The sequence below is a fragment of the Heptranchias perlo genome, chromosome 1, assembly GCF_035084215.1.
Source record: "Heptranchias perlo isolate sHepPer1 chromosome 1, sHepPer1.hap1, whole genome shotgun sequence".
In the NCBI taxonomy this organism is placed as follows: Eukaryota; Metazoa; Chordata; class Chondrichthyes; order Hexanchiformes; family Hexanchidae; genus Heptranchias; species Heptranchias perlo.
The window spans coordinates 189,788,161-189,804,783 of record NC_090325.1 but is presented as its reverse complement, the minus strand read 5'-3'; the positions used below and the strand labels follow the sequence as shown (position 1 = coordinate 189,804,783).

General features: G+C 41.7%; 1 protein-coding gene and 1 long non-coding RNA gene across 2 annotated transcripts in view; one reads left to right on the top strand and one right to left on the bottom strand.

Moving 5' to 3' along the window:
• ccser1 (coiled-coil serine-rich protein 1) overlaps nt 1-16,623 on the bottom strand; it is a 1,034,597-nt gene that overhangs the window by 487,709 nt on the left and 530,265 nt on the right. Inside the window, exon 7 of the mRNA XM_067994468.1 lies at nt 16,282-16,359. Coding sequence (XP_067850569.1) covers nt 16,282-16,359 — 78 coding nt within the window. The remainder of the gene's footprint in view (nt 1-16,281; nt 16,360-16,623) is intronic.
• Nucleotides 1-16,623, top strand: part of LOC137330121 (uncharacterized) — a 71,813-nt gene that overhangs the window by 17,377 nt on the left and 37,813 nt on the right. The window lies entirely within an intron of this gene.

The window sequence follows — 16,623 nt, the reverse complement described above, 5'->3', positions numbered from 1 at the left end:
CACAAAGTAGAGCGAAATGGGATAAATGTAGAGAATAATAATGGATAACTGGGAGTGATTATAACGTAGCAGTCCAATTGAGGGGATCAGATGATAAGAGAGACAAGCGTTTGCAATGCAATGGCATCTTTTACAGCACAAACTTAACACGAACCTTCCCCATCACTGTTACTAATATGGCACTCTTCTGATAAGTTCTTTTAGGAATGTACTCAAAGTTTCCCTATAGGGTGAGAATTTTCATGTTGCAAGCATTTAAACAAGCACATCTCTAAGTTTGTGTTAATGGAAAAATGCAACTAATGATACAGTATGGTAGCCTGGTGTTTATGATACTCGACTAGGAATCTCGCCTCTGAGTCAGAAGGTTGTGGGTTCAAGTCTCACTCCAGAGACTTGAGCGCATAAATTGGCTGATTCCTCAGTGCGGTACTGAGGGAGTGCTGCACTGTCAGAAGTGCCATCCCTCGGATGAGACATTGAACTGAGGTCCCGTCTGCCCTCTCAGCTGGATGTAAAAGATCCCATGGCACTATTTCGAAAAAGAGCAGGGGAGTTCTCCCCGGTGTCCTGGCCAAAATTTATCCCTCAACCAACATTACTAAACTAAAAACGGATTATCTGGTCATTATTTCATTGGTGTTAGTGGGAGCTTGCTGTGCGCAAATTGGCTGCCGCATTTCCTACATTAGAACAGTGCCTACACTTCAAAAAATACTTAATTGGTTGTAAAGCGCTTTGGGATGTCCTGAGGTCATGAAAAGCGCTGCATAAATGCAAGTCTTTCTTCCTTTTAAAGGTTGTGAATTCAAATGACATCATGGCAAGTTGTGAAATTGAATTGAATACATCCAGTAATTTGTGGGTTGGCAGCAGAAAGATGATCAAAGCAGCTGGACTGTCGTAAAAACCCACCTGGCTCACCAACGTCCTTCAGGGAAGGGAACCTTCTACACGCAAAGGGTGGTAGAAGTTTGGAACTCTCTTCCGCAAACGGCTGTTGATGCTAGTTCACTTGTTAATTTGAAATCTGAGATTGACAGATTTTCGTTCACCAAAGGTATTAAGGGATATGAGGCTAAGGTGGGCTAAATGGCGTACTCCTGTTCCTATCTTCCGACGTTCCTAGCCTGCCACCCCTACCTGGTTTGGCCTACATGGCACTCCAGTCTCACACTACGTGGTTGTTTCATAATACCCTCAGGACAACTAGGGATGGGCAGTAAATACTCACTTGCCAGTGTTTCCCACAACCCAAGAACAAATGAATAAAAAAGTTCAGCACAGAAGTCGAATGAGCTTGCGCTGTCTAATATCAGAAATGTCCTTCGACCCAACGTTTTTTTGGGGGAGGGGGTGAAGAAACAAAAGAAATTCTGTTTCTCAACTTAATTTTCAAAGAGTTAACAAAATGATGAGATGGCACATCTTCGAGATGCACAGTTTCTCAGAATACAATGCTGTCAATGCAAATGAAAAACTAGCAGCCAACCACAACGCCACAAGCAATACTGGATCTTCAGCACTTTACAAGCAGCTGATAAAGCGTTTAGCCGGTGTAAATAAATGTTGAAAAATTTGATAATGCAGCTGTGGTTGGCACAATCTTTGTGGACCGTACCTCAACAACAACTGAGGAAAGCTCGATTTATAGGCGAGGTCCAACATGAATTGGCAACCTCTGCAGCGGAGCGTACAAGGACGTTTTTATGGATATACTGCAACGCAAGGACTGTGTATAGATGCTTCTTTGAGGCAGCATTTACGTATATGTCCCTCTTTTTAGTTTTTGTATGGCTGGACTAATAATACTATCGTCATAGGCAGTGTCCCCAATCAAGGCAGTATCTCACAGCACACTGTGTCACTCTCACCACCTTCGCCCAGCATCTCGCGATCCGCAAGTTTTGGATCGTGAGCTTCGAGAGGCAGGACCTCATGGATCACAGTGGATGGTTATGGAGGAGCAAATAGTGGCGGTAGATATCTACTGTCCAGAGAACCAGCATGGTTCACATCTCTGCTCAGTGACTAAGGATTCTGATCTCAAGACCTCTTTGCAAAAGAAGATTTATGTCAGAGATTGTCTATAGCATACACTTGTATCTATGCAGAATACCCTACAAGGTCTGGTGAGGAGTAGAGAGGTGTCCACTAACCTATTTGTTCAGCCACGGATGAATTGTTGTCCGCACTGCAATCAACTGTGAAGTGCCTGACAACTGCAGCAGATCCTTTAGTGGCACAAAGTACAGTAGGAATATCGCTCATGAAAACATCCACAAGTTTGTGGATGGCAGAAGAAAGATATGTGTGGGTGTAAGGACCTTAGACGGGAAAGAGAGATTGCAGGCAGATCTAGATGTGGATGATGAATGGGCCCCATGACTGGAAGATGTCTTTTCATGTGGATAAACATAGTATGATGCACTTGGGTAGGGGCAACTTGAAGCATGTGCACACCGCGCAGGATTGTGTACTCAAGGCTGCTGACCGAGAAAGGAACCTAGGGTGAGTCATTGAAGTTACATCGAATTACATCGATACTACAGCACAGAACAGGCCATTCGGCCCAACAGGTCTATGCTGGCATTTATGCTCCACACGAGTGTCCTCCCTCCCTACTTCATCTAATCCTACCAGGATACCCTTCGATTCCTTTCTCCTTCATGTATTTATCTAGCTTCCCCTTAAATACATCTATGCTATTTGCCTCAACTATTCCTGTGGTAGCACGTTCCACATTCTTACCACTCTTTGGATAAAGAAGTTTCTCCTGAATTCCCTATTGGATTTATTAACAACTACTTTATATTTATGACCTCTAGTTTTGGATACCCCACAAGTGGAAACATTTTCTCTACGTCTACCCTATCAAACCCTATTATTATCTTAAAGACCTCTATCAGGTCACCACTCAGCCTTCGCTTTTCCAGAGAAAAGAGTCCCAGCCTGTTCAGCCTTTCCTGATAAATATATCCTCTCAGTTCTGGTATCATCCTTGTGAATCTTTTTTGCACCCTCTCCAGTGCCTCTATATCCTTTCTACAATATGGAGACCAGAACTGTGCACAGTACTCCAAGGATGGTCTAACCAAGGTTCTGTACAAGTTCAACATAACTTCTTTGCTTTTCAATTCTATCCCTCTAGAAATAAACCTCAGTGCTTGATTTGCCTTTTTTATGGCCTTGTTAACTTGCGTCGATACTTTTAGTGATTTGTGTACCTATTAATGATCAGTGATGTGTATCTGTTCCATGACCAGTGCCACGTGGCTATTGTAAAAGCAGAGGGAGAGTTCCTGTGATTGTACAGAGTAAAGTGGTCACACAGTAAAGGATGATGGTAGCTGAGGAAATGCACAGGACAGTGTTGCTGAAGTTCTTTTGGCTCATTTTATTTTGTACATGTGGATTGGAGGTTTCTTGGTTGCATTGGAGTCTCAGGAGTTATATCCTCATGGTTGTTCCCTGTTACCTGGTGTGGCACAGTTTCTGGGTTGGCCTCCCATATTCCCTATGGTTAGTCTTCTTTGTAAAGCAAGGTTATGAAGCAAGCAGCATACAACAATACTATAATGTAAGCCTGATCTAACCAAACATCAGAAATGCGGCTTTAGGCTGCCAATGGTAAGCTCAGTAGTGATCCTGGTAGTGAAGTCGGGCCTGCATCGACGGTCTGGTCAGTCTGTGGCCGCCACAGACCTGAAAAGGCCAGTCTTTATCTCCTGCGAGCCACTTTCCAGCCTCTCCTCTTTTTCAAATATGCCTGGCACGGATGAGTGGGGTAAAATGAAACAATTGCGACAGCTGATGGTCACTGACCTGCTTCACACGAATGGGGGGTAGAACCTCTTTTTGTTCTGCACTAGCCTGTCAAATGTGGGTTAAAACAACTTTCATTTGCCATTGAAGTGACCTCAGTAAGTTGATCCCTCTACAAAAGTCAAATAGGCTCTCAGAAAATAGGCACTTTTTCAGCAAGCCAAAAATTACAGATATCACAGAATCTACGTTAGAATTATTCCATGCTCCCTGCATGTTTAGTGGCACAAAGTATAATGTCATGAACAAAATGAATACAAATGATATTATTCTCAAGAGAGAATTAACATGCTCAGGTCTTACCTATAAATAGTGAATGATCAAATGTATCCATCAGACTGGAAAATCAATAGCCCAAAATTCAAGAAAATATTAAACTAACATATTTTTCATCAACTTTTCTCACAAGATTTACAGATAATAAAGAGCTCCTGTTTATGCACCATGTCTATATGCTTAAAAGCTTCTCTTTACTTGAATGATAATACAGTCCTTCTTGGATGTGCTTCCTTTCAGTTAACCCTTCCTTTGCAGTTATTATTTGTGCGTTCTCTCTCAGATACATACTGATCCACGTGAATGAAAGAAACTCAACCAGCTCAATCATTCAGCGCTGATTAAGAATGAACGAGCAATACAAAGCTTCACTTTTCACAACTTCAAATCTTTTTCTTGCCGACCTGATAGTGCTGTCCTTTGCAATGTCTCATCCTAGGCCCAACTATCTTCAGCTGCTTCATCAAGGACCAGGTCAGAAGTAAGGCTGTTTGCTGATGATTGCATAGTACTCAACTCCATTCACAATTTGTCAGATAATGAAGCAGTCCATGCCCACATGCAACAAGACCTGGACAACATCCAGGCTTGGGCTGATAAGTGGCAAGTAACATTCACGCCACATAAGTGCCAGGCAATGACCATCTCCAACAAGAGACAGTCTAGCCACCTCCCCTTGACATTCAATGTCAATACCATCACTGAAAACCCCCCACCATCAACATCGTGGGGGTTGCCACTAACCAGAAACTGAACTGAACCAGCCACATAAATACCATGACTACTAGAGCAGGTCAGAGGCTGGGTGTTCTGTGGTGAGTGGTGAGTGGCTCACCTCATGAGTCCCCAAAGCATTTCCATTACAAGGCACAAATCCGGAGTTTGATGGAATACTCTCCACTTGCCTGGACGTGTAGAGCTGCATCAACAGTAAAGAAGCATAACACTATCCAGCCCAAAGCTGTTTGCTTGATCTGCAATCCATCCACTAGCTTAAACATCCACTCCCTCCACCACTGGCTTACCGTGGCTGCATTGTGTACTGTCCACAGGATGCAATACAACAAGTCACCAAGACTCCTTCGGCAGTACCATCCAAACCCGCAACCTCTACCATCTAGAAGGACAAGGGCAGTGGGTGCATGGGAACACCATCACCTCCAAGTTCCCCTCCTAGTCACACAATATCCCAGCTTGGACATATATCGCCGTTCCTTCATTGCCACTGGGTCAAAATCATGGAACTCCCTACCTAACATCATTGTGGGAGCACCTTCACCACACGGACTGCAGCGGTTCAAGAAGGAAGCCCACCTTCTCAAGGGTAACGAGGGGTGGGCAATAAATTCCGGCTTTGCCAGTGATGCTTACATTGCAAGAATTAATATTTTTTTTAAAAATCAATGAAGAAAACAGTGGCTCACAACCATCCAGTGCTGTCCTTCGTGACTCTCCCTCTCTCTCGCTGTTAGTAGTGTGTCTATGCAAGATATTAAACTATTATAGCCATTGTCTTGAAGAATCATAAAAACCCATTTCTTAATTTGACGTTTAGACACAGGAAGACGTAAATGAAAATGTTCTATTCTTCTGTGCGTACATAAGTTTGATTCAGCCACATAAATGCTGCATGGCTGACGTCAGTGAAGCTTCCTGGGTCAGCATCATTTTGCATGTAGCCGAGCTTCTGACCTGTTTTGGGGATCCTGCTGAGAACTCGTTAAAGGGGCGTGGGTAGATTATCCAACTCTTAAGCACTTAATGTGAGGCTTAACCATTTTTGTTCACTCCGCCTTAGCATATTGAAAAAATACCGAACAGCTCAAAATCATTGTTAATCACAAACCATGGATGCATTTTATTACTTGCCTGTCTGTCTAATAACTCAGGACTATAGAAAATAATCACGAGGCAGAGGAAAAAGGGATTGATTTCATCACACAGTTTCTCTTTGAATGAATTTACGGGTTTGCCTCATCTTTTAAAGTTACTTTTGCAGTGTTCTAATCCTACTCCCATCATGCACGATTCCTTGACCAAGTTGATTAATTTATTTGACCGCAGCCCTCTGCCAATGTCAATCTGTAACCAACCACTGCAAGAAGCACAGAAATACTGCAGAATGACCCGTTCTCTCTCCCTGTATGGAAGTGTCATTCCTTTGCTTTGCATGTCCTTTGACATCATGGCTCAAACCTCTAAATCATCAGGGGGGTAATTTTGACTTTGGGTGAGAGCATAAAATGGCTGACATTGATTCAGCCGCCCATTATACATCTCTCCCCGATTTTAATTTTCAGTGGGTGGCTGATCTGTTATCAGACATTTTACACCATCACTCAAAGTCAAAATTACCCCCCATAAGGGAAATCAGGGACATGGTCCTGAATCCTGCTGAGCTGCAATGCCACGGCAAAGTCCATGAAAGGCCCAACTTTGCATTGCCAGCACACCAGAAACACGGCGGGGGGTAGATTTTGACTTTGTGTGATAGTGCAAAATGGGTGATAATGAGTCGGCAGCCGGTTTCACATCTCTCCCCATTTTAATGATTCCCATGATTCTATTTTTAAAAAGCGTTAGGACAGTTACATGGGTAAGATGGGTATAGAGGGATATGGGCCAAGTGCAGGCAATTGGGACTAGCTTAGTGGTATAAACTGGGCGACATGGACATGTTGGGCCGAAGGGCCTGTTTCCATGTTGTAAACTTCTATGATTCTAATTTCGATTGATTTTAATGGAAATAAAAATGGGGAGAGATATAAAACGGGCTGCTGACTCACTAACACCTGTTTTACACGATCGGACAAAGTCAACATCTACCCCACTGACACTACATAGCAAAATCACCAGCTGCTAAGATGGCTGTACAGAGCAGGCTGGCTATCATTCTTCAAGCTTCTTGGCTAATCATCCAATGAATTCACTGATAGCATAAACTATATTGGCATACATTTTGAAATAGAAAATGCTGGAGAAGCATTTTCTATTACAGATTTCCAGCATCCGCAGTATTTTGCTTTTGATTTGGCATACATTTTGATGGGTTTCCCTTTATAGGTCTTTTAAAATCTCATTATTGTTGCCAGGCATCCTTATTATGTTATCTTTGATGACAGGAAGATGTCACAAGCTATGAAAGAACCCACCACAATTTAATTTAGAGGAAAATCAACATTAATTTAACTGTGAATCCCCTTTAACTGTGAATCTAATTAATTTACATGATACGGTTCACTTTATATGTGGTAGCAGGTTGGGTTGCATCAAGTTGCTATATAGGTCACCTGAATTTAGTGAACACACTGAACTTTCAGGAATCTTCCCTGCTGTATAAGAAACTTTAGAGATAATCCTCTAAAATAATGTGTAAGCTGCCACATGAAAATGACAGAAGATAAGTAATTTCTTTATTAACCTTTGTTTTCACAGTTGGTCTTTACAATAGTGAGGTGAAGGCTTTTAGAGCAAAAAAGGAAATTAAAAATGAATAATGGTGACAAAAACTACAAAATACAACTGAAAACTTTCAACCTTTCACATTTATTTCTCAAAATCTCTCTGATTTGTTCTTTTCTCATTAAGCTAAGTGTTGGGCAGCAGAATTTAGAGGGATATTAAAAATTGTATTCCCTTGAAGATTAAGGGGTGATGTAATCGAGGTGTTTAAGATAATTAAAAGGAGTTGATAGGGTGGATAGAGAGAAATTACTTCCCCTGGTGGGGGAGTTCAGAACAAGGGGACATGAGCTTAAAATTAGAGCTAGGCCATTCAGGGGTGATGTCAGAAAGCACTTCTTCACACAAAGGGTAGTGGAAATCGAGTTAACTCTCTCCCCCAATAAGCTGTTGAGGCTGGGGGGTCAATTGAAAATGTTAACACTGAGATTGATAGAATTTTTGTCAGGTAAGGGTATTAAGGGTTACAGAACCAAAGCGGGTAGCTGGAGTTAAGATACAGATTGGCCATGATCTAACTGAATGGCAGAACAGGCACGAGGGGCTGAATGGCCTACTCCTGTTGCTATGTTCCTAATAGACAAGAGTTTTACAAATTTATAATGCATTTTGCATGTGATTAATGGACTTTTGTCTCATTGGCCCTTTTCTAAAGGTTTTGAGTTGAGCATTTAATGCCACATTTTTTTTGCAAGACCTGACAGCTCCTTGGCTGATTCAAAATGGCCACAATTCAGGTCAGGCATTGGACAGAACTGAGATCGTTCACCTCATGGGGGTGGTCGGAAAATGGGGCGGAACCCGGTTTCCGGCAGGATTCTGCCTCATGTTTTCCATTTGGTCATTTTACCGGTGAGGGAGGCCATGAACAGATCTTCTGCCTGCCTCCCACCCCATCAAAGGGATGTGCCTGGTGGAAATCCCAGGACACTTTGAAAATTTTGCATTTAATGCGCTCCATAGGCCTCAGCCCAGCCATGCAATGACCTTATCCCTGGGATTTGGGAGGGGCTCTCCGGATTGCGACTAAGGCACGTGAGGTTTGCACTCCAACTCACTTGCGCCAGCAGAATGAACCCCTGGAATTTTTTTTTACCTGCTTTAACTAACTACTCAGTGGGTTAAGGACTGTCCGATGAGTTATCGAGCCATAAAACCCAGAAAGGCCCCAGATTCGATCCCTTCCCTAAACAGGATTAGCTGATCCCAACTAGAGCAGCAATGGGGTCAGAAACTTGACCTCAGTATCTCTTGTCTAGGAAGGACAAAAAAAAATCAGTCAGAATTCCTGCTACTAATTAGTTAGCCCTGGTGGAAAATGCCCAATTAGGCTCAGCTGTGGTAACTGGTCTCCACAACGAACAGCTGTACTACTCCAAATAGTTAATTGATAAGATTAGAGATCTTAACTGAAGCCATGAAGGGAAGATGACCTTGTTCACAGGTTAATATAATGTGAGGAACAAGGTAGAAAAAGTGACCTTAAACACAGCAAATGTTATCATCGACACATCAACATATTTGAAACAAAACTATCGGAAAAAATTAACAAAAACAACGTATAGAGAGAAAAATATAATAAATATTGGCCAGGACGTTGGGAGAACTCTCCTTCTCTTTGAATGGTACCATGGGATCTTTTATATCCACCTGAGACCGCAGACGGGACCTCAGTTTAACGACTCATCGAAAAGCTGGCACATCTGACAGTGCGGAACTCCCTCAATACTACAGTGAAGTGTCAGTTTTGATCATGGAGAGGGGCTTGCAGTCATTATCTTCTGTCTCAGAGGCAAGAGTGCTACCACTGACGCTAACTTTTTATTAAATGAAGATTCAGTTTTTGTAACAGATGGTAAAACAGCCTCTTTAATCTCAATATGTAAATGGAATTGAACTTAGAAAACCAAATTTAAGTAGGATTTGATGTTAGGCGAGTTGATTTTAAGTGATTTTCTTTGCTCTAATTAAATTTCTGTGCCATTACGGAACCTAATCGTCACACAAATAACTGTGTGTTTATCTATATCACTTTGCACCATCTCTTTTAGCAATCTGTCATCCTTAATAGAATTGTGTAACAAAGCAAAATGAGGACGCTATCGAGGGCATTCCAAAATAATATTGTCACAAAAGTGAAAGATTAAAAAAAAATCTCAAGTTAATGTCCAAAAAAATAGGGAGCTTACTGCAGTTGCACTTAATCTGCTGCACCGGGTCCCAATTTTAGTGCTATTAGCAACTCCTTAAGGTGTTAAGTTTGGCCAGTAATTCAGGTTACTGTTGGTGTATTAATAGAACCAAAGAACAAGAGGGGCTGTCAAGAGCTGGAGGATAAATGAAAGAACTATTAGCGCACTCCCTAAATGCACCTTGTTCAATGTGAAATGGAACGTTCACTTTCATTACCCATGCTGCTGCCTTGCTCCATTTTGGGAATTCACATCTCACAGTTCTAATTATAGAAGCTGGAGCATACTGCCAAGGATAAAAAATGTTCAAGGAACTTTTTCCAGTCTCCCAAATTAGGACACACAGGACAAAGTTCATTCCCACAAGCTTCAAAGCTTACTTTTAAAGCAAATTCTACCTCATTAAAAAAAATGAGATCCCGCATTAAAAACAAATCTTTTGCCACACAAAATTGCATCTGATGTTTGATTTTGCTGCTTTCACTTCTTCACTGTTAGCGCATCCTAGAAATGTGCATTGGTCCAATAGATCTAGTGGGGTGCCTTGTTTCACATTCGGGGAGTGCAGCTTGCTGTCCTTGAACTGACATTAAATGATCATTCACATCCTCTTGCATTTTCAGTGGATGGCACCTGAAAAACTGGCTGATGACGAAAGGATTTAAAAACCAAATATTCAGGGACGTTTTCAATTCGCCGAAGAAATATTGTGGTTTGTTAACCTCAGCAGATCACAGGAATATTTTTTTTTATATACAATGTGTGGTTGCTAAAAGCAAGGCTGCACTGTCTGCGTAAAAAGCACCAACTCTTTGGCAGGAAGAATAAGTCCTGGAAAACTGCGCAGTTTTAACAGGGAGCCAAGTGGTGCTGACCCAGGAGGTGTGGATACAGAGAATACTCCGTAACTATAGTAACGAATGAGTTAGAAAGGTTATGCTCATGAATTGGACATAAATTATAGTCCTTATGGCGTGTTTGTATGCAGGACCTCTGTTGATATTTTAAATTGTACTTTTAAGAATGATTTACTCTGACTCCTTGATGCGATTTTTCAAGTTCAGGGATTGTATTCAATTGTAGGAGGTTATTTCTCTTAAAAGGACATGAAACTGCAACACCCCCACATACGCACAGATACTTAGTTACACACACCCACACAAACTTACACACACACATGCACAAACTTACACACACAAATAGAATGATAAGGGGGCAAAGAATCAAGACCCTGAGGAACACATCAGTACAAGGTCAAAACAACGACATAATTGAAGTATATGAGGCTAAAACATGGCTGAATAAGCAGCAGTAATAGTCTCAAACTCCTCCAATATCAGAACTACAAAAAGGCATTTAAGTTAAAGTCTCAGTTATACTGAAATAATTAATAGTTAATATAATTACGAATGCTGACAACGTACAGTTAGCCCTAAATTAAATCACTTTGTGATCAAAAATGAATCTTTGGATCAACTTAACATCTTTTTTCTGAACAGGCTGGGAGCCTCAGCATGGTACTTATGTGCTGCAGTTCATTATGTGGGTCGCACAATCGCATCAGCTGTGTCAGTCCCATAGTACCTACAACTTGAGCATTCCGTAGCCAAGTTGGCTCCCACAATACCAATGTGTTCTTCTGCTTCACTAAAGTTGTTGCGAATTAATTATGCGTGCACATGTCTACCTGAATATAGATGCAAAATAATTCATTCTATTCATTTTTAATCAGATTACGAGACTGCTTACTTAAAGCGTCTGTACACCGTAGTTATTACTTATTTAGGCAAATGTAATTTTCATGTAGCGTGATTCTTCCTGGGGTTGCTGTTTACAAAAAAATAAATAATTGAATTTAAATAATTAGAACATCCATGGCCTTGCTTGTCCTGCCTCCCTCCACCCATATCTCCGGGGCATCTGGAACGACAGAGGGGTTTGTCGTATTGATTTTCTGCTGGGTGTATTTTAAAATGTATTCACGTTAAACGAGGTTAACGCTGGTGTAAAAATAACGATCGGAAAATCTGGGCTGCGGAGTTTACTGTACTGTCTGCTGCTCTACCAACCACTGCTGGAATGTGCACTGGCTGAGGAAGTCATTCTTCCAACCCTGATATTTTAAATTGTATTTTTAAGAATGATTTACTCTGACTCCTTGATGTGATTTTTCAAGTTCAGGGATTGTATTCAATTGTTGGAGGTTGTAGGTAGAAACACAATTGGCTTCCTGCCTCTTATGTCAGAAAATCACCACACCAGCAAACATTCTAATTTTACTCAGGTACAATCCTTTGCACGGTAAAATTAGGCACCTATTAAAAGTGCAACTTTTTTAAAAAATGGTTAGTTTATTTGTGTAACGATGTATCCACTTCAATAATACTCTGCCTCAATTTGTAGCCACCCATCGATCAAAGGATCCTGAGTCGATCATTCAGACTCAAACATTTTCAACACCGCCCAGTAACAATTACCAGTTGAAAAATTATCAGGGGCCATGTAACTTATTGGTTCACTTGCCTTAGTACACTTCATCTAGAATTTGTCAGCAGTTTCAAATTTCCTCCAACTAAATATTGGGAAGACCGAAGCCATTGTCTTTGGTCCCCGCCACAAACTCCGTTCCCTAGCCACCGACTCCATCCCTCTCCCTGGCCACTATCTAAGGCTGAGCCAAACCGTTCGCAACCTTGGTGTCCAATTTGATCCTGCGATGAGCTTCAGACCACATATCCACTCGATCACCAAGACCACCTACTTCCACCTCCGTAACATTGCCTGTTCCCCCCCCCCACCTCAGCTATCTGCTGCTGAAACCCTCATCCATGCCTTTGTTACATCTCCAGGCCGGCCTCCCATCTTCCGCCCTCCATAAACTTGAGCTCATCCAAACTGCTGCCTATATCCTAACTCGCACCATGTCCCGTTCTCCCATCACCCCTGTGCTTGCTGACCTACAATGGCTCCCAGTCCAGCAATTCCTCGATTTTAAAATTCTCATCCTTGCTTTCAAATCCCTCCATGGCCTCGACCCTCCCTATCTCTGTAACCTCTCCCAGCCCTGCAACCCTCCGAGATCTCTGCGCTCCTCCAATTCTGACCTCTTGCACAACCCCAATTTTAATTGTTCCACCATTGGTGGCCATGCCTTCAGCTACCTAGGCCCTAAGCTCTGGAATTCCCTCCCTAAACCTCTCTGCCTCTCCTCCTCTCTCTCCTTCTTTAAGACGCTCCTTAAAACCTACCTCTTTGACCAAGCTTTTGGTCACCTGTCCTAATATCTCCTTACATGGCTCAGTGTGAAATTTTGTTTAATAACACCCCTGTGAAGTGCCTTGGGATGTTTTACTACGTTAAAGTCGCTATATAAATTCACGTTGTTGTTGTTATTATGTTGTTCACATAATCAGCATGCCACTTAATTAAACTAATCATAATATTGTGACCACTGGTTCAGACCATTCAAAAAATAAAGCAGTCAGTTTTCAACTCGATTGTTTCAATTTACTGCTCATGTTCCCAGACAACACTTCACTTCTCTGTATTAGTATCTGTTTGCTCTTTTACTCGGGAAGTGAACTAAATGTCTGTTGCACACCGGCCAAAAAATATAAATGTGACAAACAGCCCACTCAGAAAAAAACAGATGGAAATAAGGCTCCAAAATCAATTTGTTAGTTTGCCCTGAAAACAATTCTCCCTCCACGTGCTAATTTCCCAGTATGTGTGCCTTTGTGCCAACTACTCAGAAATAACTCCTTGCCACCGTTAAATATTAACAACTTTCCTGCCCTGTTGGTGTCACTCGAAAAATTGTAAGCAATTAATTATTATTTTTTTTGATTCCATTATCGACTAAATGTTCATTTATCAGCTTTAAGTACCTTGTTTCACGAGTGAACATGCCATTTGCTTTCAAAAATTAAGCCCTCAGCATAGACTTTACCTATATATGCAAAGCAGTAAATTTGAAAACTGTTTCAGTGCTAAATGATTTCCCATCGAATGGTTTGCATGTTGATGTAAAACGTATTCGTTCCAATAAAATCTCCAATCGAAAAAATGTCATCCTTGCACCAGATAGAAGCATAATTTCTCTACTGAGGAGCCACCTCATATTCTTGGTACATAGAGCTCGTGTTGGGCAGATTCTTCTTTACTTTTGGCAGAGGCATGATTATCTCCCCATAGGGAATCATCCCCCACATCACATATATCTTTTACAACCTCAGTCATCAAATTCTCATGCTATATAAAAAAAAACTTGCATTTATATATAGTGCCTTTCATGACCTCGGGATGTCCCAAAGCGCTTTACAGCCAATTAAGTACTTTTGAAATGTAGTCACTGTTGTAATGTAGAAAACGTGGCAGCCAATTTGAACGCAGTAAGGTCCCCACAAACAGCAATGTGATAATGATCAGATAATCAGTTTTTAGATGTTGGTTGAGGGATAATTATTGGCCAGGACAATGGGGATGACTCCCCAGCACTTCTTCGAAATAGTGCCATGCGATCTTTTACGTCCACCTGAGAGGGGAGACGGGGCCTCGGTTTAACGTCACATCTGAAAGGCGGCAACTCCGACAGTGTAGCGCTTCCTCAGTATTCCACTGGAGTGTCAGCCTGGATTATCTGCCCGAAAAAGAGGTGCAGACCATAGGGACAGGAGTAGGCCATTCAATCCTTCGAGCCTGCTCCGCCATTCAATTAGATCAGGATCTCTACCTCACTCCCATTTACCCGCCTTTGCTTCATATCCCTTGATACCCTTACCTAACAAAAATCTATCGATATCTCAGTCTTCAAAGCTCCAATTGTCCCAGCATCCACAGTCTGTTGACAAAAGAGTGTTCTGGATTTCCACTAATCTTTGTGTGAACACGTTCATCCTGATTTCACTCTTGAATGGCCTAGTTCCAATTTTAAGATTATGCCCCCTCGTTCTTGATTTCTTCACCAGAGGAAATAGTTTCTCCGTCCCTACCTGATCAAATCCCTTTAACATTTTAAACTCCTCGATTAGATCACCCCTCCATCTTCTAAACTCAAGGGAATATAAGCCGAGTTTCTGCAATCTGTCCTCATAATTTAACCCTCTGAGCCCCGGTATCATTCCGGTTATACTGGCCCAAGAGCAATATGTTTTTTTCTACTTCTGGAAGGCTCTGAACTTGCCAGTTACACAGGACATTTATTAATAGATTGCAAAGGGCGGGAAATCTTTGTGCCTCCAATTCCATCTGATACTATTAAAAGGGAATAAAAGTCAAAGGGATGTACGTTTTGCTCAAAGAACTCCCCCATTTTACAGAGGAAAATAATAGAGGACGATTTTAATTGATTTTTAAAAAGAACATTTCATTTTCTTCTCCGGCATGGAAACCTTCGATTCGCGCCTTCCTCGCTGCTTGGCCATTGTGGTGGCTTCACCAACAGCGAGAGCACACCCCTGCCTGTCCCCCAGCATCCTGGACAGGCTACATAGGAAGGAGCAGGTGCTGTGACTTTACATGAGCTCTCCAGTAGGTAGTGTGGTTTCCCATGGTTCGTGTCTCTACATAGTGACAGGAGTAGGCCATTCAGCCCCTCAAGCCTGTTCTGCCATTCAATTAGGTCATGGCTGATCCTTAGCTTAACTCCATCTACCCGCCTTGGTTCCATAACCCTTAATACCCATACCCAACAAAAATCTATCAATCTCACTTTTGAAATTTTCAATTGACCCCCAGCCTCAACAGCTTTTTGAGGGAGAGTGTTCCAGACTTCTACTACCCTTTGTGTGAAGAAGTGTTTCCTGGCATCACCCTTGAATGGCTTGGTTCTAATTTTATGCCCCCTTGTTCTGGACAACCCCACCAGAGGAAATGGTTTCTCTCTACACGAGCATTCCCCGCCCCCCCCCTCCGAAGAAGTCTTTCCTCACAATCTATTTTTTTCCAACAAAATAAGGGAGCATCTTGAACATAAAAGACTCCTTTCTAGGCTTTATTTTGCCTTTCATTTTGTTATATTCGTTTTAATTTTAAAAAGAGAGGCTATTTCAAAAACAATATATAAATAAAAACGAATTGCTCAAAGAGTAAATCGTTCCTTGGCTATTGATTATTACCACATCATTAGTTTAGTAACAGCCTTCATTCTGCTAGGAAACCATTTAGTACCAAATACATTCATAAGCAGTATAGCAGTCTCCCGTGTCTCCCCCCTGCCCCTCCTAAATCTCAGCGCACGGGAAGCTACACTAAGCTGAGGAAAGCTGTTATTATCAAGGCTTTCAGCCAATCATAAATTTCCTTCAGGAGCCCTTTTTAAGCTAAGTATACTGTATAAGCACAAGTCTTTTCAATGTATTTGAAACTTTTATTAACTTTCTGATTGTAAGCTGAATCCTTCTTAACACTTAAGGTCATAACAAATGTGATACAAGGCAAAGCTATTGACTGTAGAAACTCCCACTGTGCTCAGACCTAGAATTTCCTTTGCTTTCTCACCTTTCTATCAGACAACTGTTTATCCTACCTTGAAAGGAAAGGGCATCTCAGTGATGGGGCTGATGGGAAGCGAATGTGTGCTGCTGGCAGGACTCATCTCTGCACTCTGAAACAAAAAGAAGGACCATCGAATTCATTTCAAGGTGATCAGTGACAACATCTTGCAATCCTTATCTGTACTATTACTTTCCCCTTAGACATTTCATTTTTTTCTTCTTGATAGCTTTACCTTGAAGGTAAATAAGCAGAAAACATCACATTACTCTCGAGTTTCAATCTCGCCAACTCTTTTTACATCGAGTTACATTGAAACTACAGCACAGAAACTGGCCATTCGGCCCAACAGGTCTATGCTGGCATTTGTGCTCCA